Source organism: Pelobates fuscus, chromosome 9 (assembly GCF_036172605.1).
Source record: "Pelobates fuscus isolate aPelFus1 chromosome 9, aPelFus1.pri, whole genome shotgun sequence".
Lineage (NCBI taxonomy): Eukaryota > Metazoa > Chordata > Amphibia > Anura > Pelobatidae > Pelobates > Pelobates fuscus.
This window is the reverse complement of record NC_086325.1, coordinates 139,535,129-139,560,137: the sequence shown is the minus strand read 5'-3', so window position 1 is coordinate 139,560,137 and position 25,009 is coordinate 139,535,129. Positions and strand designations below refer to the sequence as shown.

The window sequence follows — 25,009 nt, the reverse complement described above, 5'->3', positions numbered from 1 at the left end:
TGTTTTTATACCCCATCTCCTCTAGACTGTAAGCTCGTTTGAGCAGGGTCCTCAACTACCTATTGTTCCCGTTACACTTTGTTATTGTCTCATTTGGTAAATTCCCCATCTATTGTAAAGCGCTGCGGAATAAGCTGGCGCTATACAAATACCAATAATAATAATATAAAGTGGTACAATGTCATTACTTTCAAGATAATGGTGGTTTGAAAGGTATGCTTGTGAAACCAGAAAAAAAAAGAATGTTTGTACAAAAAACAAACAAAACCACAAGCTATATGTATAGAGTTTGTAAAAAACATAGAAACATAGAATGTGACGGCAGGTAAGAATTGTTTGGCCCATCTAGTCTGCCCAATTTTCTAAATACTTTCATTAGTCCCTGGCCTTATCTTAAGTCTAGGATAGCCTTATGCATATCCCACGCATGCTTAAACTCCCTCACTGTGTTTACCTATACCACTTCAGCTGGAAGGCTATTCCACACATCCACCACCCTCTCAGTAAAGTAATACTTCCTGAAATTAATTTTAAACCTTTGCCCCTCTAATTTAAGACTGTCCTCTTGTTGTGGTAGTTTTTGTTCTTTTAAATATAGTTTCCTCCTGTGCAACTTCTTTGTCTACCATATGTAAAAGGAATAAAATAGACAAGCATAGAGGAAACATATGGCTGTGTAAACATTTATGGGAAACTTATGGTTTTCCATGCACAAAGCTATTGGACAATGGAAATGGAGAGACCCCAGCCATTTCCTGGATGAAGAAAATGTCCCCTGTATAGACTAGAAATCGGGGATTTCCCACCAATAAGAGACTTTCAGCGGTATCTTTTTATTTTAATATAATATTACCTCTTTTCAGATCTAAGTATTCTCCTTACGTGGGGTGATTCAGATGGGGAACCAATAGCACATGCACACTGAGCACTGCGCATGCATTAGGACTTCCTCATAGGAAAGCATTGAATCAATAGTTTCGCCATGGGGAATTTGAAGATATCGCATTTAACAGGAGGCAAATCTACAAAGGATTCTGCCTATGAGCAGATATATACAGCAATTAAGCCAGTGTCCAATAAGTCTTTTACTAAGAAGAAGAAGAAGAAGGCTAGAATTCACACTACAGTGTTGGTTTAACTTCCTCTACTCTATTTTCTGATATGTTCTGTGATTTAAGTCTTTCTTGGCATACAGCACAGAGGCTTTGAGTAGGAGGTTCCCAAACTAATTCGGCAATCTTTTATGCTTTGCACTAACAGTAGCCAGAGGGGGGAAGGCTTTGAGATGTCAGAATTTTTTCAAGCATTGCTGGAATGTGGTAGGTGACCACCAGCTGCTGTGGTGGCTTGGACACAGAGTTCTAAGAAGCTCGAAGGAGCAACACAAGTCTCTTCTGATTTTAGTAAAGCTACAATAATCTTAACAATGTTTGTATACGAGTTGTGGGAGCAAGCAATAACACATAAAACATTAAGAGTTCCAGTCCACACAGGGTCAAAGGCCAACAGGACTATTTACCGGTCAGATGAGTCACTGATATGTAAATCCTCCATTTATATCTGTCCCCTTGGGCACTGGGGAGATTGTTCGGAATAATTTTTCCTTTTTTAAGCGCCACTTTACCACTTACTTTCATCTACTAAAAAGAGCTATTTGGGGGTTCAGAACTTTGGATTTTTCATATTAATAATTTACAGAGGAGATAAGAAGGAAGCAGTTATGTCCAATGAAAACTAGCCTAACAAGAAGAATACTGGTATCCATACTCATTTGTAAAATAAAGTGTAGACAGAGAGGGGGGAAAAAAACGCCTGATCGTTAGTTCAAATCATGTCAAATTTAGTTGTGGACATTATGATATCGGGAGAGCTAGAATGATAGTCCTTATAAGTTGCTCAGAAGAATATGCACTCCTTAGGCTAGTGAATTCTAAATTTGGCTAGCCATCATCGTTTTGTTCGCTGTATGGCAAACTGTAGTGGAAAATTTTAGGGTGAACTGCAAAATTTAGGGAAAAAAAACTGATCTGGAAAGATTCTCCAATTCAACTATAGATTCAATTTAAACACACAAAAACTAAAACGGAGTTTCAATCACGTTGACAAAGGGTTAAAAAAATGTGCAGTTTCATGCAGACAGCAGCAGAGGGCAGTAGGCCGGTATTTTGCACATCTCCTCTGGGACATGCCGCTGCACTTAAAATCACCAGTGACTGCAACATGAATATATACGTTTTTGTATTTTTTACGGTCTCATTGGTCTTAAAAATAATGGTGAGTAGAGTTTAGAAAACAGTGGGAAGACAGATAAAGTTCAAAAGGACGATTTCGTAATCAGAACAGTGAGTAAGATGAGTGGTCATTTGTAGGTTCCTATATTCATTATAAAGAGATGACATTGTGCACACGGTTGTGTAATTTACACCAAAGCCGTGGCTCTAGGAGTGAGTTTGTTGCAGCACACATATGGAAAACTACACTGGACACAAGATCAATAACCCTCTTGGAAAAGATCCGTGTATAAACCAACTCATTCTAGAACGTTGGCGTCAATCTGGCCCATTGATATTATACTACAAGTTTGAGAATTTTGTAAGGCAGAGGACTATGGAAATTATAGTTCAATAAAGGGAGAGGCCCACATGGGAGTGGGGTTTAATGCCATGTTAATCTGTGAATTTCCCATTAAAACATGCTATTCACTTGGCTAGCGAGACATGTTTTTGCTTGCATTGTTGTTGGAGTGGAATAGTTGTAGTTTAAAATCTGCCTACCCTTCTGATACGTACCTATAACCCATGTAATATGCACTCCCCCCACCCATAAACCATTTTTTTATTTGATTGATTTGAACCAATACCCCATAAGCATCATCATTGATACATCATAGCAAATAGAAGAAAGGTCCAGGCACTCCAAGGTACAAAAAGGCAAATTTATTGAATCCACTGCCACTCACAAGCTTGACAAAGACTGCATAGGTCGAAACGTTGTGAGTGGCAGTGGGTTCAATAAATTTGCCTTTTTGTACCTTGGAGTGCCTGGACCTTTCTTCTATTTGCTATTGAGTATTTGGTCCCGGGTACTGGGACTGGCCTGGTTTCACCCAGCTACAGAACACTTGGGATAGAGTGCAGTTCCACATTTCTACTACAACTACATTGATACATCATAAGCAGGACCAGTTCAGACTTGCCAAGTTGACAATATTTAGAAGTGCAATTCTCGATAAAATCGTAGAGTTATTTGCTAATAGGGGAATTGTTGGGAATTGAAATTTTTAGGCCAAAAAGCCAAAAATCTGCAATTGCCAGTTTACTGAGTAAGTCCCACCATTTTTCAATACAGGGTTATAGTCAAGTTAAAAAAATATATTTTATTCCACTTTTCTCTACTGGGTTTAATGGTATAAAAACTTAAATTCCCTTCCCTGATTTGCTGCAATTCACAGTTTACCAAATGAATTCCGTAAATTTTTCTGTGAGCGAAGAAGATTGATTTTTGACTTTGCTTTAGAAAATATTTGGACACAATTCCGAATGCGCTATTTCTTGCATCAAATAAATGTCAGATGTGACAGGAGCGAGCGCTCAGGACTCCACGGTTCTCATGGATCATACGGAAGGACTATTTAACAGATGTGCAAAGCACTTCCAGTACGGACTTCCCTAGTGGGTATCCGTGACTTTTCTAATCCACTTTTGGATGAGTTGCACAGGTGATCTGAAGTTATTCGGTTTTAAATGGACACAGACAGAGATGATTCACTACAGCATCATGCACACAAAGGAATACATTTGGAATGTAGACACTGGTGTGTGTGTGTGTGTACAATGACACATATGCTTTCCAGACACTACAAGTTGTATTTGACTGGAAAACCCGGTGTGAAAGAAACACTATGGCATCTCACTATCTAAGTTGGGTAATAAAAATAGAGGTTTGTAGCGGAAAATTGAACATGGTTGCCAAGTAACCACAGCTGCGCAAACAACTCCAAAAAAGTAGTCGAACATTAAAAGGGGGGGCTTTTTGTTGCACCCACAACCTTTCTACATTGATATATTGTAATGTAGGGGCTACCCATTTATATGGCGAAAAACTATCAGCGTTTAGCAGAGAATGGTGATTCACTGCGCTAGGTTGTTTTGGTATTTCTTTTTTAGGGGACAGCTGTGCTCTCAATGCATGCTGCCATTATGCAAAAAAATAATAAAAAATTTAAAAAACACAGGAAACTAAGCGAAGTTCTTTAACTCAAAGCTCTTTTTCTACGGCTATCCCAGGGTTTTGGGAGGCAGTAAGATTGCAGTTTACATCTTGTAGATTTTTGGTAATTGGTATAGTCCCATATTCATCTCTCTGACTGCTTCTTTAATGAAGGCAATATAAAAACTCAGACTGGACTACCACTCCCATGAACCTTTACATGGCAAATAATATGATAAGTACGAAGGTCTAAATGTAAGTCTACAATAGGATATCTTTGCCTGAAGCTCAAGGAAGCAAGGACCCACCTAAGAGGTCTGCCTTGACGTAGCAGGTGGGCATCCCCTCTCATGGCCATTGGAGTACCTACATAACCTCCATTTGTTTAAATATGCATAGGGATTTGGGAAGAGCCCATGTAACTTTTTTTCTTTGTTTTTTTACTGTATGTATTGGGGCTGATATGTACTATGGTCGTTGCTGACGCCCAAGAGCAGTGGGAGTTTGAGCGCAGGACTTGTTTTTGTGTATCTGTCTACAATAGGACTACACATAATCTAGAGACTGAGGGCAATTTCTGTTTATATAAAAGTACTCCGGTATATATTGAAAAAGTACGGGCCACTTTTTTGTCTCTGCCGAGCTATCGTAAACCGCAGCCTAAAAATTTGCTGTTGCGGCAGTTTTGCCAGAGTCAGTATCCCAGCAATGGCAATGTAATATTGTGTAATGTTTTAAAACACTAGGCAGAATCAGGAAAAAGTGAGGTCTGCATGGAGGGAATATATATTTTTTCCATTATAACTGGAACCAACAAAGATTTTGTTACAACATTTTTGCTGATTCTGTCCGAGTGAGCTTTTTTTTCGCTCTAATTTTTTTATTGGATTTTCCAGTAAAATGTAGTGAGTACTATCCTCTGGGTCCATGCCAAACAAAGATCTAGCAACAGTAACAGAAGCTAAGAGACTATTTTTAGATTAGATGTTAAAATGACTCATGGGAAAAAAGAAACAGAAGTCCAGGTTTCTTACAAGGCAGAGTGTTTGGAGTCGTGTCCGACTGCTTAGGTTCGAAGGCTTGTAGATACAAAACAAAGCTGTGTCACAGCCAAGGAATGGCACAACATAATGAGATAGATACAAGTACAGAGAGCCACGATGATCCCTATTACACATGTAGTCTACCACATGGTGTCCCTTTGATGGAATGCTGGCAGGAAAACCTTAGGTCAGCAGGTATATCCATGCATGATGGTAGAATGGAACCTTAAACTATTCTAACAAATAACCTTGCTAAAGGAATCCAAGAGCCAGTTTGTTCTTAGCAGAAAAAAAGGTGTTACAAACTTGTCGGACTATGGGCCTTAAAGTTTAGGTTGACGTACCATAGACCGTAACTCATTCCCATAAAACGTGTAGTAGTGTGAAAGATGGGTGCAGTTCCTGGTGATTCAGGTAGAGGGAGTAGGATATTCCAGAAGGCACCGTTCTCTTTGAAAGTGTCCTTCTTGCTAGTCTTGCTAGTAACGGTGGAGGGTTTTTATAAACAAGAACATGATGTATGTTGTGGAAGGCAAGAGGGATCTGTGCCACCAAGGGAATAGCAATCCGGATAGATCACCAGTAAAATAAATACAAAGTGGGGCGAAGACTTCCACGGCCTGGATGCAAAGAAAATACTTGCTACTTCCATTGTTTGTTGTTGGGTACAATATATTTTAGATATTGCACCTCTAGACTTAAAGGGACACTATAGTCACCAGAACAACTACAGCTTATTGAATTTGTTCTGGTGAGTAGAATCATTACCTTCAGGCTTTTTGCTGTAAACACTGTCTTTTCAGAGAAAATGCAGTGTTTACATTACAGCCTAGTGATAACTTCACTGGCCACTCCTTAGATGGCTGTTAGAGATCCTTCCTGGGTCATGGCTGCCTAAAATGCATCCAAACATTCAGTGTCTCCTCCCTCTGCATGCAGACACTGAACTTTCCTCATAGAGATACATTGATTCAATTCAGCTCTATGAGGAGATGCTGATTGGCCAGTGTTTGAATCATGCTGGCTCTGCCCCTGATCTGCCTCTTTGTCAGTCTCAGCCAATCCTATGGGGAAGCATTGTGATTGGATCAGGCTACCACTTCTGCTGATATCAGCAGGCAGTAAGCAGGGACAAAGCATGCAGCTGCAGACTTGAATACAAGTGAGACTGTACTAATTTAGGGAGGCAAGAGGGGACCAGGGTGGCTAGATGGTGGTTTTAACCCTATATGGTCAGGAATACATGTGTGTGTTCCTGACCCAATAGTGCTCCTTCTCTAATAAGGGATAACACAGGCAAGTTACGAATATTCATTTTTTTATTTTTATTTTAACGAATATTCTAATATAATGACAATGCCTTGTTTTCTGAGGTCTTCTAAGTGAAGCAATAAGCTTTTAAGATGACCATATTAATTTACATACAACATATCACTATCGATCAATGTAATTATGGCTGTTTACTTTTATAGGATGGAAAACTCACCCCTGCAGATTACTCTTGGAGAAAAACATATTATATGGCTGAGCTAGACATGTTATCTTCACAGCAATCTAAACTATATATCTAGAATCAATTTATGTAAGTCAGACATTTTCCTTTACATAAACCTCACAAGATATCTTTTTTGTTTGTATATAGATATATATAAACACATAGGCAGGTCAACTAGAAGTAGTTTAATTACACACATTACCTTAGGTAAGTAGGAAAACCAAAGCAGGAAAGAGACTGTGCTAAAGTCAACTGCTCTTCAATGAAGTTGTGTGGGTTACGCTGCAGGGTTACGACCACCTCTAGTGGCTGTCTACCAGCCAACCACTAGAGGCACTTCCGCTGCACTGACTTGTGATGTGACACGGCAGCTCATAGGAAATCACCGAATTCAATACTATGCTTTGAAAAGCATATGCGTGCGCACACGAAACCTTTGGCACATGCGCATCAATATCCAATGCTCCTCTATGAGTGTAACAACCAATGATCATCCTCTCGAGAGACTAATGATGTCACAAAGGTGGAGCGGCTGGCAGTGCCAAAAGGAGTCTTGGTGCTGGGGTAAAGGTAAGTAAAAGCCTTTTCTGTTCGTTTTTACTGGAAACCGTGTGTGTAAGAGTGGTAGGACACCTAAAACAAATCTGCAGATACAGCACTATAGCTTTAGGAACACACGTTTTTTTTTCTAAACGCTATAGTGTTCCTTTAAGAAGAAGAACTAAGATCAACTTGAAATCTGGACAGACTCTGCATCATGCAACTTCGAGAATCCTTTATGAAACTCCACTTTTTTTTTTTGGTTTGTTTTTTAAATGGTTCAATAAAAATATATACATAAATAAAATCATACAGGACTGTCAATAAACAGGATGAGTATGAATTCAAAAAACCACCCAGACACAGACATCTGTTCAATCATAAAATATGGCTTTACCAGAAGTCTGCATCTCCCATCAGCTCCGCTTTAGGAGATTTGTCTCTCTAGATCCCATTACCAAAGTTATAAATTGTCCGACTATGTTTTGCCCCAGTGAAAAACTTAAAAAAAAAAAAAAAAAAGTAATAAATGACTTCTTACTAGGTTATATGAGGTCTGAATCTTGCTTTCCTTTGTTAGCTATTTAAGGCATATATTCTGATTGAGCAAACTGCACAACTAAAGTATGTTACAAAATATATGTATATCCACCTCCAATCTATGACTGATTTCTCGGTCTCACAATGCTCATGATTTAGAGGCCCGATTTTGCCTTCCGATGATCTAAGTCTAACTTTCATTTAACTGTACGGAAATATATATCCATAACGATGTTAAACTCTATAGTCCCCACTTCAGTCTGGAGATAAATGTTCTATGCTCTTAACATTTTTTCTGCACAGTAGATGAGCTCTGTACTGCGCCAATCAATCCAAGCTCTAAACTGCGCCGGCTGATATAGGACTTGTTGATTTCTCTATATCTCTCCAAATCAAGGATGATGTGGTTCTTTGTACCATGACAATCCCATCACAAGGGCTCTACAGGGCTCTCTTTCGCGCTCACCAAGTCTTTCAACTCTGAACCTCTCCAACCAAACCCAGCTAGGCTTATTGGCATTTAGACCTCTCCATTCAATATCCGTAAGAAACTCTAGCTGATTTTATCACTGGACTTATGCTCTAATGCTGGGTATTATGTCGGGAAAACCTCAGAGAGCTCTTAATCTTACTGACTCAATGTTGCATTGTTCCCAAGACTCTGTCTTTCAAGCAAAGGTATGCGGACGTATCTACTCATGGTTTGAAGAGTGTTCCTCTGTGAAACTGATACATTTGTTCCTTTACTGCCGCAGACTGTGCCGCGTGTGTATTTTCGTGTTACTCGCCATATTTGCCGCTCGCTCTTTTTTTTTTTTTATCTTACAAAAAACACATGATCTTAAATATATAAGTCACATGTATTTCCTTAAACAAACAGGTAATTACCAGGTTAACCAATGGTTTGTTTTTATTGGCATCGCAAGAAAATCATAAACTGTGGTGTTCACTTTGTTAGGACAGTGAAGTAATAAAATAGGCCATGATTGTTTGTTTAAATGTAATAATGATCAAGTATGTTTTCAAAATGTAAGAACGAATCTGCTGCTCACTTTATTATTTTTATGTTTTTTTGTTTTTTTTGTGTGTGCTGTAACGTTATTTTTAACAGGTGGTTGGTGTGCTGCCAAGGCTAGTGCATGGCAGTAACGATCTGAAAGGTAAACCTTTATTGATCTTAGAAGCTGGTGCAATCGTACGTCTATGTTAAGTGGGAAAAGAAACACAAACCCAAAGTTTGGACTGCTATAAAATTACTTCCATGTGTTAGTATTGCCTAACTTAATGGTACTCATTTTATCGACCTGGGAATGATGTAACACAGAATTGCATGGAATTAAATTTCCATTGGTGGGTACAGACATCATATCCATTAGGCTCCAGGCAACTGCCTACAATAATTTGTGTACTGTCTGTAGCAGCATTGCTATTACCAGTGCAATGGAGATCCCTAATTGGTTGGAAATTATGGAATGTTCCCGTGTATATGGATTTGTATGTTATAGATGACACAATGTGTTAGTACAGGGTCCTCTTCAACCTATTGTTCCTGTAAGATTTCAAAGTAATTTTCCTATTTATAGTCAAATTCCCCACTCTTCTACTATTGTAAAGCACTAAGGAATATGTTGGCGCTATATAAATGGCAATAATAATAATAACACTACACCCTATTGCATCTATAATTGTTTCACGTTGCCCAGCTAATGATAGGGACTGTATGCCAAACATTTGTATCCTTGTCCAGCATAAGTTTATCTTGTATTTTACGAAGAAATTACTAACACCAAAAATAAAAGAAATAAAGAATTAAATATTTATATATATATATGTACACAAAACAATATTGTTTCAAGATAAAGGGAGTAATCTACTGCCTGTGCTGTACAATATGTAGATTAAACATAATAGACTTCAAGAATGGGCAACGTAGAGAATTGTTTCAACTGGAATAGCTCACCAAGCTAATTCCATTTGCATAATTGGGTTCCTGACAAAGAAAAGGATGAGATCCTCTGTGCAGTAACTTAAAGGGACACAGTAGACACTTTCACCAGTTCATCACATTGAAATGGTGATAGTCCCTGGAGTGCCCTGATGTTGTCCTTTCATTCAGTTAAACCATTTTCAAGCAGCTTAAAGGGACACTCCAGGCACCCAGACCACTTCTGCCCATTGGAGTGGTCTGGGTGCCAACTCCCACTACCCTTAACCCTGCAAGTGTAATTATTGCAGTTTTTCATAAACTGCAATATTTACATTGCAGGGTTAACTCCACCTCTAGTGGCTGTCTATTAGACAGCCACTAGAGGTCACTTCCTGGGTTCTAGCACAGGTTTCCTGTGCTAGAGCGTCGCTGGACGTCCTCACGCTGTGTGAGGACCTCCAGCGTCGCTCAAAACCCCATAGGAAAGCATTGAAATGATTTTTCAATGCTTTCCTATGGGGAGACGTAATGCGCATGCGCGGAATTTCCGCGCATGCGCATTAGGTCTCCTCAGCCGGTGAGCGAGATTAGTCTCGCTCACCGGCCGACGTAAACACTAGGAGGAGCGTCGCGGAGGCGGAGACAGCGGCGAGGGACATCGCCGCTGTCCCAGGTAAGTCACTGAAGGGGTTTTCACCCCTTCAGTAACCGGGGATTGGTGGGTGGGAGGGAGAGGGACCCTCCAGTGCCAGAAAAACGGATCGTTTTTCTGGCACTGGAGTTTCCCTTTAACACTGAATGAGGGTACCTGGCTTCCCTTATACCAGCCCCCACTGGAGGCATGGCTGAGGCAGATATTGCACACTTCCTTGTAGCCATACTGATTCATACCTGCAACGGCACTGTGATAGGCTGAGTGTGGTCAGCTGACACTCTCAGCCAAACACAGCCAAAGAATGCTGCTCAAGTTAATGCTTCCTCATTAGCCCAAGCAGCACAGAGGTGATGGGTTGCTGGGTAACTCTTGTTTAGCATTAAAATATTAAAAACTATTTAATGCTGAATGGAAGGACAGCGCCTGGGGACTCCAGACACTATAACCACTTCAGTGACATAAAGAAGTTATGGTGCCTAAAGTGTCCCTTTCGTTTTATTCATTTTTCAGCAGACAAAAATCAACACAGTAGAGAAAGTTTTATCGAAGAAGACTGAAGACGGCACATTTGGAAACTCAATCTCGTAGCAAGTCTGTTTCTCAGAGCAAATAGAGCCAAATACACAGATGTTATGCTAATTGACACCAATATAAACTCAGCAAACTATATACTATATTACTTGTGGCTGTGTTTAACCAGCAATACTACAATATTAACAGCCAGTGTCTTTAAGATTGTTATCTTGTCTATTCACCTAGAGAGCATCCTGCTTCTGGATCATCCAACCAAAGACGGTGTCTGTAGATAATTTAACCCTTCCCAAACTTATCTGGGGTTTATTCGCTAAACTCATAACAGAAAAACCGGACAATGAAATTAAAAATGTTAGGCCGAAAAAGTCAACTTGGAAAAAAATTCTGATACTCAACTATCTCTCTCTGCTCTGTCACTTTGACCTTAAATTTTCATTTCTCTGCACTTCCTGGCTAGGTAAATAAACCTCAACATTTTCTGGAGTAAAAAGTTACATTTTTTCACATACAAAGAGGACATCTCAAATCCATACACCCACTCCTGTTCCCATTAGAGATTCTACAGCCATCACAGAGTACTCATTTGACGGTCATAAATCTGTCAGACATGGCTTCTTGGAGCCAGGTACCTTTTTCTTGTCATCTTCCAAAGCCAATTTTTGTGGAATGCTTTGATCCCATTCTCTAAGTGTGGGTACGAGTGACGGCTGTTATCGGAGACTGGGTTTTTTTTTCCCAGCTGATGACTGGAGAGCTGGACAGTCTTCCCGGTGGGTTTCAGATTTCACAAGGTAATTACAGCAGGTGACACAAAACTGGCAAGGAGCTCTAAGTTTAGTTTGCAAAATTAAAATGCACTGCCGATGTCTAGAATGTATCTATATCCAGTCAATGATATCAAATTAATTTATTTAAAGATACCCATACCCATCATAGCAGAGAACCCATAGTTTTTGACCCCGGGTCTTGAGGATTTTCCTTAAATTTCAGTAAAGGAGCATATCCTGGTGGTTACAGAGTCTAGCGTTTGTTAGTTCATATTCGCCATTAGAAGGGGTGCTGTAAACACGATAACAACTACAGCTCAGTGTATGGGATATAGTTCAAATTTCCCTTCTCTTTTACCAATGTCAATTCTGTCCAACTTGGACAGCAGTGACAGTCTGCGAGCACTTTATTAAATCAACCCCATTGTTACTTACATATTCAGGATTAGAGACCATTACTTCTATGCACCATAACCCCTAACAAAAGTTATTATGATTATAGTGCTCCCAAGGCCCCTTTAAACTTGAGCTGCCATTTTGAGCTCCTCTTACTAGTGTATCATAAGTGCACATGTATTCAGATAGTCGATTGTGATATTTAATCTACTCATGTCATGGGCTTCAGTGCTTAAGCTCCATTCAATTAGACAGGTTCCCATAGAATCAGAGAAGAAATTGTCACAATAGCAACCAAGGCTTGTGTTAATATCAGCAAATGTTACAGGACATTTAATAGGTGAAACGCCATAAAACACATGCTTTAACATAAAGACATCGACATAAAGAAAACTGCATTCATTGCAAATGTAGCAGGGTAAGCCATAATTCTAGAAAAAAAAAACTGGAAACTGTCACCTTAAAGGACCACTATAGTGCCAGGAAAACATACTCGTTTTCCTGGCACTATATGGTCTCTAGGTCCCCCCCACCCTTAGGGTCCCCCTCCCGCTGGGCTCTAGGGTGAGGAGGGGGTTAAACAAATACCTTTTCTCCACCGCCGGGACTCTCCGCCTCTTTTCCCCGTCATTCGCTGAATGCACGCGCACATTCAGCCAGTCCATAGGAAAGCATTCACAATGCTTTCCTATGGACGCCGGCGTCTTCTCACTGTGAAAATCACAGTGAGAAGCGCGGAAGCGCCTCTAGCGGCTGTCTCACTGTCTCATAGGTTTCTCTGAAACTGCTATGTTTACAGCAGAAAGGGTTAATTCTAGATGGACCTGGCACCCAGACCACTTCATTAAGCTGAAGTGGTCTGGGTGCCTATAGTGGTCCTTTAACACGTTTTCTACATTTATTTAATGGAGACGATGATTTAAATGGATTCCTACTGTATATACATAACAACTCTGAACACATCACAGGAGTCCGGAAACATACTCTGTCTGATAAAAAACAGGGATCCCCTGGCTCGGTCTCTCTGCTGTGGGTCGAGAGTGACAGGCGGAGAGCCTACTGGGCTTCCATCTTGGTCTAGTCACAGCAGAGGGGCCAGTCGTTAGGTGCAAGAAAATTTGCCAAAAAAAAAAAACCCAACAAAAAACAGTGAGACACATCTTGGACAGATGGAACCCAAATACTATTTGCACCATAGCCACTGCAAGGAGCTGTAGTGGTTATTGCACTATAATTGTTTCTATCTTCTACTTGGAAGAGTTCTTCAAATCCTTATGCCTATCTAAAACAAATATCACTATAAAAGCTAAAGTCTGTTATAGAAGTGATCAGTTTTAGCTTTCGTCAAAGTTTGAACTATTGTTCTTTGCCAGGCACCTTCAGGAAAATATTGCAATTCTATAAAATATAGTTCACAATAGTTCATGGTGACAAATGTTTTTCATAAAGTTGTAATTTTATTTCCACATCTTATGGTGGGGAGACTTCCTCTAGCAAAATGTCAGATCAGCTTTGGTGCTTCATCTATTCTCTCCCTCCGCAATAGCTCACATTTCATTTTTTACAGCAAAATACGATGCACGTAAGGAATCACAAGGACTTTGGTCCAAAAATGTGACATTTTAATGGGAAAAAAATACAGATATTGCTCTTTAAACTAGTGAATGTGAAATGAACTGCTGGATTACACCATTATCCTCTGCCAAAACCAAGCTATGACCTATCACTGTTAATTTTGTGCTTTTCAAAACAATTTAGAGATTCACTTACCCTTCGTCCTTTTGGGCCTCTCACACCTATGGTCCCTCGAGATCCAGGCAAACCCTATAAAAGCAGGGTAGGATTGTAAAGTTTGGCGCCAAAAAAAATGGAGGTGGGATTTAAAGTATTTATCTCTGCACTCACACACCTATACTAACACACTAATGTGTTTAGGAGACACTGCCACTTTAATTGTTTGTAGTATTTATGGTGCTAGGAAGTTGCCTTGAAAATGTATACTTTAAATTTTCGTCTGATTTGCACAGGTTCCATCCTCTTTGCCACAGACAACATATGGGGAAGCACTGCCTTCCAGTTGATTCATACAAGTATTTGTATGTGTGAGTATGAGTAGCCTCCGAGTTCATCTCATTCATAGTGTCTTGTGCACTAAGCCAAATTGGGAACTGTGCTGTGTGCGTGCAAGATGGAAAATGTAGTTCAGAGACATCTAGAATGCCAAAGTTAGCCATCACTGGTCTTTAGTAATAACTAGGGGACAAAATCTGAACACCCCAGTAATGAAAGCTTAATAATAACAACCTGGAACTTACCGTTGGTCCAGGAGGACCTGGCGGGCCCACTGGTCCAGGATTACCAGGGTGTCCCTGCAATCGTAGATAAGAGGACAATTGCAACTTTAATTCAAACAATGTAGTACATGACTAAATAAAACCTTCTAATAAGCAACTGATAGGGAAAAACTTTTTCGTAAACAGTAGGCCATTTTTCGTGGGAAAAGTTCTTACCACTCCTGAGTTCTGCAATTTGAAATCAAAATAACGAACACAAACTACAGATTACCTTGACACTGATAAAGATCCCGGGCTGTAGAAACCTGGCAAACATACGGGGGGGACTTAAGAGTGCAGTACGCATACAGTGTATGTATTTTTGGTTATACGGTGCAAACAGGTGTATTTGGCAATTTAGTGATTACATACCAGCAAAGGCGGGAGATAAGTTCTGTAGTTACACCGGGTATTTATATTTGATAATTTATTGTTAAGAGGCGTACTTAGCACTATACAGGTTACATGTTACAGTAGAGGGAGATACTGTTCTTACACAGTGTATGTATATTTGATGTATATACAGTTAACAGTTGTCCTTGGAACTTTACAGGTTACAGAGGTTCAGTAAGTATATGTAGATTCTATTTATATAGCACTTATACATTTATATAACACATTATACAACAGTAACGAGAGGTGGTTATACAGCGTATATATATTTTATTTAAAAAGCACTAACAGGTGTACTTTGCAAATGACATTACAGTAAGGGATGAAACAGTAAGTTTTGTATGTATACAGTATATTTATATTTTACTTACACAGCACTAACAGGTGTATGTCGCCGTTACACATTATACTATAGTAGAGGAAGGTACACTAAGTGCAGAAGTTATACAACAAATGTATATTTTTTTATTTAAATAGCTATAACTTTATAGCGCTTTAAGAAGTAACAATTGGAATGGGATGTATTTAAACATAAATATCAGGAGAGGCTGGTTCAGTGAATGAAGCTATAAAATGTAATGCTTCATTTTAGTGGTTTTTATTGTTGTTTAAAGTTTTTGTTTTGCTTGGCAAATGCGCCATGGTTCGGGCTTTAGAAAGGTGAGTGGAAGCAAAGGAATGGGTTTTTAGCCAAGACAAAGCAGTGGATTGAGTTGAGCAATGCAAAGCCTAGAATGTAAGAGCATTTTGAAGGATATAGGTTTACATATGAGTGTCTACTATATGATATTAGCTAGCCCTAAACATGTTACATGACACAGACACAGAGCAAAATGCTGCATATACAGACTGAGGGCACTATGACCACTTAAAGTCACTGAAGTGGCCATGGTGTAACTATTAAGCTAAGTTATAAAGAGGAAGGATAAGTAGTGCAATCATTGAATTATTAACATTTAGCCGACAACCAACGATACAGGAATATAAAGCAGTAGTCATTCAAAAACTTTAACGCCAATGTTTAAAGATAAGATTTCAGTGTCATGTGCATAATCCTAAAGCAGAAATATTTTGTGTGGTCCTCGGAAAAGAGTCAGAAGAAAAAAAGATCTCAGAGAAGAAGAGTTGAGGGTGGATTGGAATGCAAGATGGAAAAGAGCAAAGAAAAGGATAGGTAGGAATGAAACATTTCACGACCAATGTCAAAGGAGAACCTGGTGGAGAATAGCATGGTCAACCACGTCAAATGCAGCATATCGATCAATAAGAACAGTAAACATTAATATTTTAAATTAAAACGGGTGTGTGGCCTGGGAGTTCCTACGTGAGTTGCGGTCAATTTGAAGTCATCTACTGTCTGGAAAATCACCTAATATTATTTTGGAGGTCAAGACTCTTGGTTTTTAACCAAGGCTTGTGGCATCTAGAATGTAACTTACAAAAAAAAAAGGTGAATAACTGATAATAGAATCCTTCACCCCGTTTCACTAGTTCATGCCAGAAGTCAAAACAAAAAGATTTACTAAAAAGTGCTACGAAAAATAAATGAATCTAAACAATTCATAATCATTTTTTTTTTAAATTCTCTCCATGGGGCTGCCTATTTAATTTCTATATCATGTATATTAAAAGTAATCTAGATTATAAAATACAATGTCATATGCTTATATCGTTTTCCACCAACCTCCTGACACACTTCAGACTGTATGTGCAGTGAACCCTAGTTCCATTCTCAAACAGGCAAACAAGCTGGCCTGGGAGCAAAGCTTGCAATCTAACAGCAAGGGGAAGTTAAAAAGTACAACCAAAATTAAAATATAACTAGTCGAAACTGGTAAAAGAAAGCATTAAAAACCTGCACTGTCGTAGAATGAAAGGTTCCAACAGGGAACTGTAGACTCCGGGTGACAGCCTCAAATGCCCCTGAAAGTAATGCCATTTTATAGAAAATGTTTTTTAAATGATTGTAGTATGATTGAACATTGACGTCTTAAAAAACTTAAGCTCTATTGCCGGAAAAATAGCCAACAAGAATGGTTCAAATACAGTCAGTTCACTTCACACAAGCTTCTATCTATTCAGTTTGTAAAATTCCACTCTACAGCTTATAATAAGCATAGTCATTAAAAGAAAGGTGCTACCCGTTCATTTCCATCAGCTTCCCAAACAGACGGATGTTGAATTATTTTTGGGACTGTATTCGGTTCTGATGGAAAAGTAAAAAGTCATTTCACAAAATGGTTATATTCAGGGCATCTATTTAACAGGACCGCACCTTTTTTTTAAAGGGAACTGTTAAATACACCCTGTGGCTCATCCGAGACTTTTAAAACGAAAGGGTTTTAAAAAGAGGTCTTTTCAGTGAAGGCCTTATGTATGCAGGAAATACCTGGTACAAATTCACATAAACAGGCTGGGCGGAGAAAAAAAAAAAAGAAGTTAAAAAAAAAGAAGAAAAAAAAAACAAAAAAACAGGGCAATTATGGTAAACAGAACTCCCTGTAATTCTCCAACAGAGCAGACGTCAGTGAACACAGGTATGTAACCGCACTAGAAAAATACACTCCCCTAATGAAAACAGGGAAACCTAAATAGACTAAGCCAGTCCTATCCAAACACACACACACACACAGAAGCCCTCTCTGAAGAGTAATTTAATCAAACACGTGGCTATCTGACAGAGGGAAGGCAAGGCAGTAAGCGGAATTAGCAACAGGCATTGATGTTTACTGGATGCTTAATACACTGATTGCAGACACAGAATGTATTACGGGCCCCGAGGAGCTAAACGGTCACTAATGTTCCCCTTTTGGAATTAAGGAAGGATCAAAAGCTTCACACCACAAAACAGCGAGGGCATGTGTCACTGGTGCAATAGCTGTATTTTACGGTTCTTGTAAAGGGTCAGATGGTGTTTGTAGGGTTTATAAATCCGCATGAGGGCAGATCTGGGAAGTCCATTCTTCTTAATGAAATGGTGACCCCCTCATGTGCATACCACTTTAAAATTATATAGGGGAGTCCACCACATTTTATTTCCTTGGGGTTCACATGGAATACATTAAAAGACGGGGAGCAAAAAAGAACCATAGAGAGGAATAAATGTCATTGTCCTAAACAATTGGCTGATGCTTAAAAAGTGTAGTCCTTACCAATGATCCCTTGTCTCCTGGCGGTCCTGGACCCCCAGTCACACCACGATCCCCCTAAAATATTAAAGAAATTAGGACAAAATTTTGAAAGGAGAGAAAATAATACATATACCATTAAATACCCCATTACTAAACAGCTACTTATTTGCTTTTTTTTAAATTTATGAAAAAGAGATAGCTTTTTAAAAAAGTGTCACGCCTCCTATTGATTTTGAAAATGGCCAATAAGTGGTATTACACTTACCTTCTCCCCGCCTACTCCTGTCTCCCCCACAGGCCCGATAAATCCGATAAGTCCCTGTAGGGAATGAGTTTAAAAAAAAATATATATAGAGAGAGAGAAATAAATGATGAAATCATTTTTTTTTTTTTTTTAAAAAGCAAGAAAAAATATTTGTTACTATTTTTCACCATCAATTGTAATCAATTAATTAACTAACTAGTTTTAGCTATTACTAGACGACAAAAGTAATGGAAAATCAGTGTGAAAATATGAAATGTGTACTTCACCACTACCAAAACAACCACAGTTTTGCGATTTTTAACACAACCATAGCTGGGATGATTTATAAACATGGAGAATTCCGGTACACATTATAATGTGCAATTCAGCACTCGTCACGTGGCCAAATGGCTGTAGGTAATATGGAATAGTGCTGCAGACGCTTGTTGGCTTCCTACGAACTAGACTGAACATTTTATGTGTTCATTTGTAAGCATCCCAAAAAAAAAAAAGCCACAAGATTTGCCTTTAAAAAAATAAATAAAAAAAAATACAATAAAACATTTTATATATTGTCATATTGGTCCAATTAAAAGTATTTCAGGGTGCTAATTATCTACATAAATTTGGACAGCTCTAAATAAGCGGGGGAAGGAATTTTATTGGTCGGGAGAAAAAAAGAAAAGAAATCTCCACTAAAGTGTTTTTCCAGAAAGAGAGAGAGAGAAGAAAAGGTTCTGCATAAATTTATTTTGAAAGTAAAGCCATATAATATTGTTACTGGCTGCACAGTTAATGGCTTCTGTCTTGCTAAGGTCTTACGGAGATTTTTAATATTACATGGGATTTGGAAGCTTTTTACTGAAGAGTAGAGATTATATAACATTAGGAGAATAGTCTGGTGTTCAGTATGTGTAGAATGTTATGGAAACAAGAACAAAAAAACCCCAAAAGACTACAGACGGGTGACGGTAAATATCCAACTGCATATCTAACTCCGAGACGGTGAGACTGTCCCAATTATAGCTCTGAGTTTCTTGCTTATTTCCTCTACTGTCATTTGTGTGTTGGGACTTTAGTACTATCCTAACACAGGAGTACCAAAAGGCAGACCCCCCGGTGTTTTAGAACTACAACATCCATGGTGCTTAGATATTCTAAAGGTTACAAAGTATCATGGGAGTTGTAGTTCTGCAATATCTGAGGATCTACCTTGATTTAGGTACTGTATTAATTATTATGGAAGCATATGGATGCATATGCCCAAGTGCAGATTTCAGACAACTTTGATCTATACTTCTGCTTTTGAAACACAATGTATAGGTTAAACGTTTAAATGTTGTAATTGATCAGAGTTGATCAGTAGTTTATCAGGCCACTTTCACTGTATGTGCACAACATGGCACAGAAGAGCAAAGATGATAGTGGATGTTCAAGGTACGCCTGCCTCTACATCACACCAATTCAGACAAAAGCTCTTTATATATTGTGTAAAATACATGGTTTAAACAGATACTGGGTTTAGGTCATGCACATGTGATATATGCACTTTCATCCTGGCTCTGCTTCTGTACCTGTCAGTCGACATTGATAGCAATAATAGGACAGTTGCTATTTCCTTCTCCTGTGAAATGTGTGCCCTGAGTATGCCAGGGCTGAGCTGGATTACCATGTTATTTAATAAATCTTTAAAATACATTTAAAAGAAAATGGGGCAGTCCATGAGAAAAGTGAATACAAGTTATGGGAACTTTTCAATGCTTTATTCAACAACGTAATTTCTAGGGAATTGACCAATCCCCTTTAAAACCCATCTCTACTCCTTAAAATATTTTAAAGTTTGCCTTTCTAACATAAATAGTTATTTTCTATATATTTAAATCTGTAGAATTTACTTTACATCAAATTAACATCATTTACATGTATTTTAAAAACAACTAGAAAAGCATTGTTCATACATGTTCTAGAACTAATTCTACGTTCTACACTAGTCGTAGTTGTAGGCTGTGGATCACTAGATAATCAAAATGCTCTAGAACTGGTTCTATACTAGTTCTAGTTCTAGATCAATATGTTATCAATGAGCCACAGTAAACCACACTTAGGATTTAACTGTATTTGAGCTATAAGTACGAAATGGTGACACGAAACCATTGCTGCCAAGGAAAGGCCCTAGGTAACTGCCTTCAATCACAGTACCTGTTCGCCAATCTTCCCAGCCTTTCCGGTGTCTCCTGGTTCACCCTGAAAAAGATGCAATAAACACTGTGAGGTTCACGAAAACAACCTTAGCTTAATGAAGAAGTCTTGGTGTATAGATTATGCCCCTGTAGTCCAACTGCTCAATTCTCTGTAATTTAGGAGTTAATTCACTTTGTTTATGCATTTCTAGCCACACCTCCAGCATGTGACCTACAGAGTCTCCCTACACATTTCCTGTGTAAAGAGATCTAATGTTTAAACTTCCTTTAGTGTAGTCTCTTTAAAGGGACACTGTAGGCACCCAGACCACTTCAGCTCATTGAAGAAGTCTGGGTGCAGTGTCCCTTTTGCACTTAGTGCTGCAATGTTAAACATTGCAGTTCCAGAGAAGCTCTAAGTCTGCCTTCACGGACCTCCAGCGTCAGATTTTCCCCATAGGAAAGCATTAAATAATGCTTTCCTATGGGGAGGTCTAATGCGCACAAACAATAAAATCTTTTTATTCAGCTGGGAAAAAGCGAGAATCCCACAGTATTAGGGCCTACGTCTGGCTGAACAAATGGTTAATTGAAACCTAACTACTTTTTGTACAGCAGAAATGTATTCTACAACAAACAATTTTACGAGAATGACAATATGGAATCCCATGCAAATATACAATATAAACTGCACAATACGCCCTTGAAATACATTTAATTAAATTAAATGATGAGAAGAGTTATTTTAAACATACAGCCCACTGACTCCTTAATTGAGGCTTACTTTCTGATCCTTAGACTGTGTACCAAGGTCTTTGATGTATTTATGCTAGGGGAGCGTGGGTTGGAAGCCTTCCTTAGGATTTTACATGTAGCACATATGGAAATAGGATGTGTAAAAAAAAAAAACTGAGTCAGTTTGTGGCATTTCTGTTGCCAGGTCTGCAAAAGCAGAAAAAACGTCCAGGGCTAACAATCAGATCCAAAGAAAATAAATGCTTTGTTACATTTCATACACAAGCCAAGAGAAAATGGTCAAAAATCGGTTTTCCAAAGAAAAAAGTTACCTGCGCGCTCTCTCCTAAATCCCTATGTATATTTAAACAAATGGAGGTCATTTAGTTACTCCAATAGTAATTTCTTCTGGTTTTATAGTATGCATTGGGGCTGATGTGTACTGTGGTTGTTGCTGGGGGGAGTTGAAAACTTGAGGGGGAGTTGAAAACTTAAACATCACTCTTGCCGGAGACGATACAAAAATTAATACACAAACATGACAATGTTTTTAAAGTTCAAGATCTATATTCTGTTACATCAAGCATGTCAGACTTGCGGCCCACAATGGATATGTTTGCGGCCCACCTGCCCTGGGGCCACTTTGTGTTGGGGCTGTGACCAGCCGCAAGACAGGAAAGATATTGGAGCTGGAGGACTGGCAGCTCATCTTAAGTGTGCTAAATTGAGGAGGGGGGGCAGTGTATTAATTTGAGGGAGGGAGGGGGCAGTGTATTAGTTTTAGGGAGGGAGCACTGTATTATAGGCAGTGAGGGAGGGAGGGAGGGAGAGGGCCAATGTACTAAATTGAGGAGGGAGGGGGCAGGGTATTAAATTGAGGGAGGGAGTGATACAGTGTGTTAAGGTGGTGGGAGGGGGAGGCAGTGTATTAGTGTGGTTGGAGGGTGGGCAGTGTTTTAAATTGGGGGGAGGGCAGTATATGAAACTGGGTGAGGGAGGGCAGTGTATTAAATTAGAGTGTTGGGAGGAAGGGCAGTGTGTTAGAGTGGAGGGAGGGCGGGGAAGTGTTTTGGATTTGTTGGCAGTGTATTGGATTTGTGGGCAGTGTATTATAATGTGGTAAGGGGGCAGTGTATTAGATTGGGTATGCATGGTGGAGCTGAACGCTCCCCATGGAGAGGCTGATTGGCTGTGCAGCGTTTTACCACACATGCACAATAGCATCACAATGCTTTCCTATGGGAAAGCATTGGATTGGCTGAGATCATCAAGTTTGATGATCTCAGCCAAAGTGAAGAACACACTCCTAAAACTTCAAAATCATTTGTTTTTTACAGCTGTGCAACAGCCTACATTCACCATTTCAATCCCATTACCAAACATTTCTTAATATGTCAAGGTAGTTGGACTTAAACATTGGTTATATGCAAATGCAAGTCTCCGTAGAATAAATTTGTTCTTTTGTTTACTTTGAAGCCCTACGAGTGTGTGGATGTCCAGTGTCAGTTAGGCAACCTTTTTTTATACTGTACTTTTCTAAATAAACCTATGATTCTATAAAAACTGAAGTTTTAGTTTTTTTTGCAGCCCACATCAACTTCAACCTTGTTTATTTGGCCCATGTTAGCCTTTGAGTTTGACATGCTTGCGTTACATGAAAGAGTTTATTCCCTAGAATAATTGCAATAATTCAAAAAAATCTGTTGTTTCATGTAAATGATGAACGCTTACCTTCAGACCGTCACCTCCAATAAAACCAGGTAACCCCTTCCAACCAGGAAGCCCCTAGAACAGAGATTCATCACTGAGAAGCTTATCTACTAAAATGAAATGGTTGCAGATCTACCTATGAGTGACTATGACATTTTTGGGACCACGCAGTGGCTCTAATACGAGCAAAGGACTATTTTTTATAGAAACTATTGAAGAATCATTTGAAGTTTCAGCAATTTCAGATACTGCAGTGAGGTCTCGCGAGACACAAAAATGGCTGAAAAATCTCAGCCAATCACCCTACTTCTATTATCTTAGTAAGTAAATCTAAGCATGTAAGCACTTCATGATAAACCATGAATGGAACCAATGCACTGTGTGTCTTTATTAACGAACAAAATAACTCAATTTATTTCAACATCAGCTCACTCTTAGGATGTTACAATAGAGCCAGTTAAAGGTATTGGGGAGGTCATACGGGTTGCTGCAAACTCCATACAAGTACATGTGCAAGCAGGGAAAGAATAGTCAACCTTCTGAGATATAATGGAGCAGTTGGTGGAGTTAAAAATGGAGAGATGTCTGCAACTGTGCAGTTACATCCAGCATTTTTAAAAACAAATTAAAGAAGTAGATATGGCTATGGTGCTTGGAGCCTTTCTTAAAGAATATATGACATGTGTGCATGGTCTCTCTCCATCATTATCTGGTAAGACCCCATAGAAGGTTATCCTAACTGCCTGCTACAATTGGTTTTAATGTAGGTACACTTCTGGGTTTACATAACCATTAATTCACTTAAATATTCTTCTCATAAATATTAAATAGGACCCCTATTCTTTTTTTTTTTTTTTTTTTTTTTTAATGCATTGCAAAAATACATTAAGACAATATGTAAAAAAATCCTCTTTCTTTTTGCAAGTAATGTTCTGTAATTTTACTTATCTGCACAGCAACCTGGAAATGGAAGATCATTTTCACCTAACCTTCAGCACTCTTCTATACAGTCAATATAGTCAGCCACGACATTAAAACCACTGACAGGTGAATTTAATAACATGCATTATTACAATGGCACCTGTGAAGGGATGGAATAAACTAGGAAGCAAGTGAAAAGTCAGTTCTTGAATTTCATGTGTTAGAAGCAGGAAAAATGGGAAAGAGAAAAGATCTCAGGGACTTTGAGAAGGGCCAAATGGGGACTAGACGGCTGTTTCAGAGCATCTCCAAAATGGCAAGTCCTGTGGGATGTTCTCAGTATGCAGTGGTTAGTACCTACCAAAAGTGGTACAAGGAAGGACAACAGGTATCCATGGGTACCAAGGTTCATTGATGAAAGTGGGAAGCGAAGGCTAGCCCATCTAGTCCGATCACATAAAAGAGCTACTGTAGCTCAAATTGCTTTAAAACTTAATGCTGGCCATGATACAAATGTGTCAGTACACACAGTACCTTGCAGTTTGCTGCATATAGGGCTGCATATACACAGACCGAGTGCCCATGATGGACTGTGTCCACGCCAAAAGCACTTCAATGGGGACACGAGTGTCAGAATTGGACCATAGAGCAATAGAAGAAGAAGATTGGCTGGTCTGATGAATCACATTTTCTTTTATATCAGGAGGGTGTCTGGGTCTGTGCGTCATTTACCTTGGGGAAGAGGTGGCAGCAGGATGCAAGAAGACAGGCTGGAGGAGGTATTGTTATGCTCTGGACAATGTTCTATTAAGAAACCTTGGGTCCTGGTATTCAGGTGGATGTTACTTTGACACATACCACCCACCTAGAGATTGTTGCAGATCACATACACCCCTTCATGGCAATTATGTTTCTAGATGTCAGTGGCCTTTCAACAGGATAATGCACCCTGTCACACAGCAACATTTGTTCAGATATAGTTTGAGGAACAAAGAGTTCAAGGTGTTTCCTTAATAAGATTGAGCATCTGTGGTATGTGCTGGAACAACAAATCCAAACCATGGAGGCTCCACCTCACAACTTGGAGGACTTAAAGGACCTGCTGCTAATGTCTAAGTGCCAGATACCACGGGGCACATTTAGAAATCTTGTGGAGTCCATGCCTTGACTCAGAGCTGTTTTGGCAGCACAAAGGGGACCTTCATAATATTGGGCAGATGGTTTTAATGTTGTGGCTGATCTGTGTATGCATATAA

The 25,009-nt window shown here is 39.2% G+C and overlaps 1 protein-coding gene across 2 annotated transcripts in view; it reads right to left on the bottom strand.

The window, feature by feature from the left end:
- Window positions 1-25,009, bottom strand: part of COL27A1 (collagen type XXVII alpha 1 chain) — a 290,091-nt gene that overhangs the window by 109,117 nt on the left and 155,965 nt on the right. For both annotated transcript variants that reach the window (XM_063432553.1, XM_063432552.1), the window contains exons 23-28: window positions 22,854-22,907; window positions 20,407-20,451; window positions 18,229-18,282; window positions 17,985-18,038; window positions 14,422-14,475; window positions 13,877-13,930 (exon numbers count right to left, since the gene is read on the bottom strand). In XM_063432553.1, the coding sequence (XP_063288623.1) occupies window positions 13,877-13,930; window positions 14,422-14,475; window positions 17,985-18,038; window positions 18,229-18,282; window positions 20,407-20,451; window positions 22,854-22,907 (315 nt within the window). The remainder of the gene's footprint in view (window positions 1-13,876; window positions 13,931-14,421; window positions 14,476-17,984; window positions 18,039-18,228; window positions 18,283-20,406; window positions 20,452-22,853; window positions 22,908-25,009) is intronic.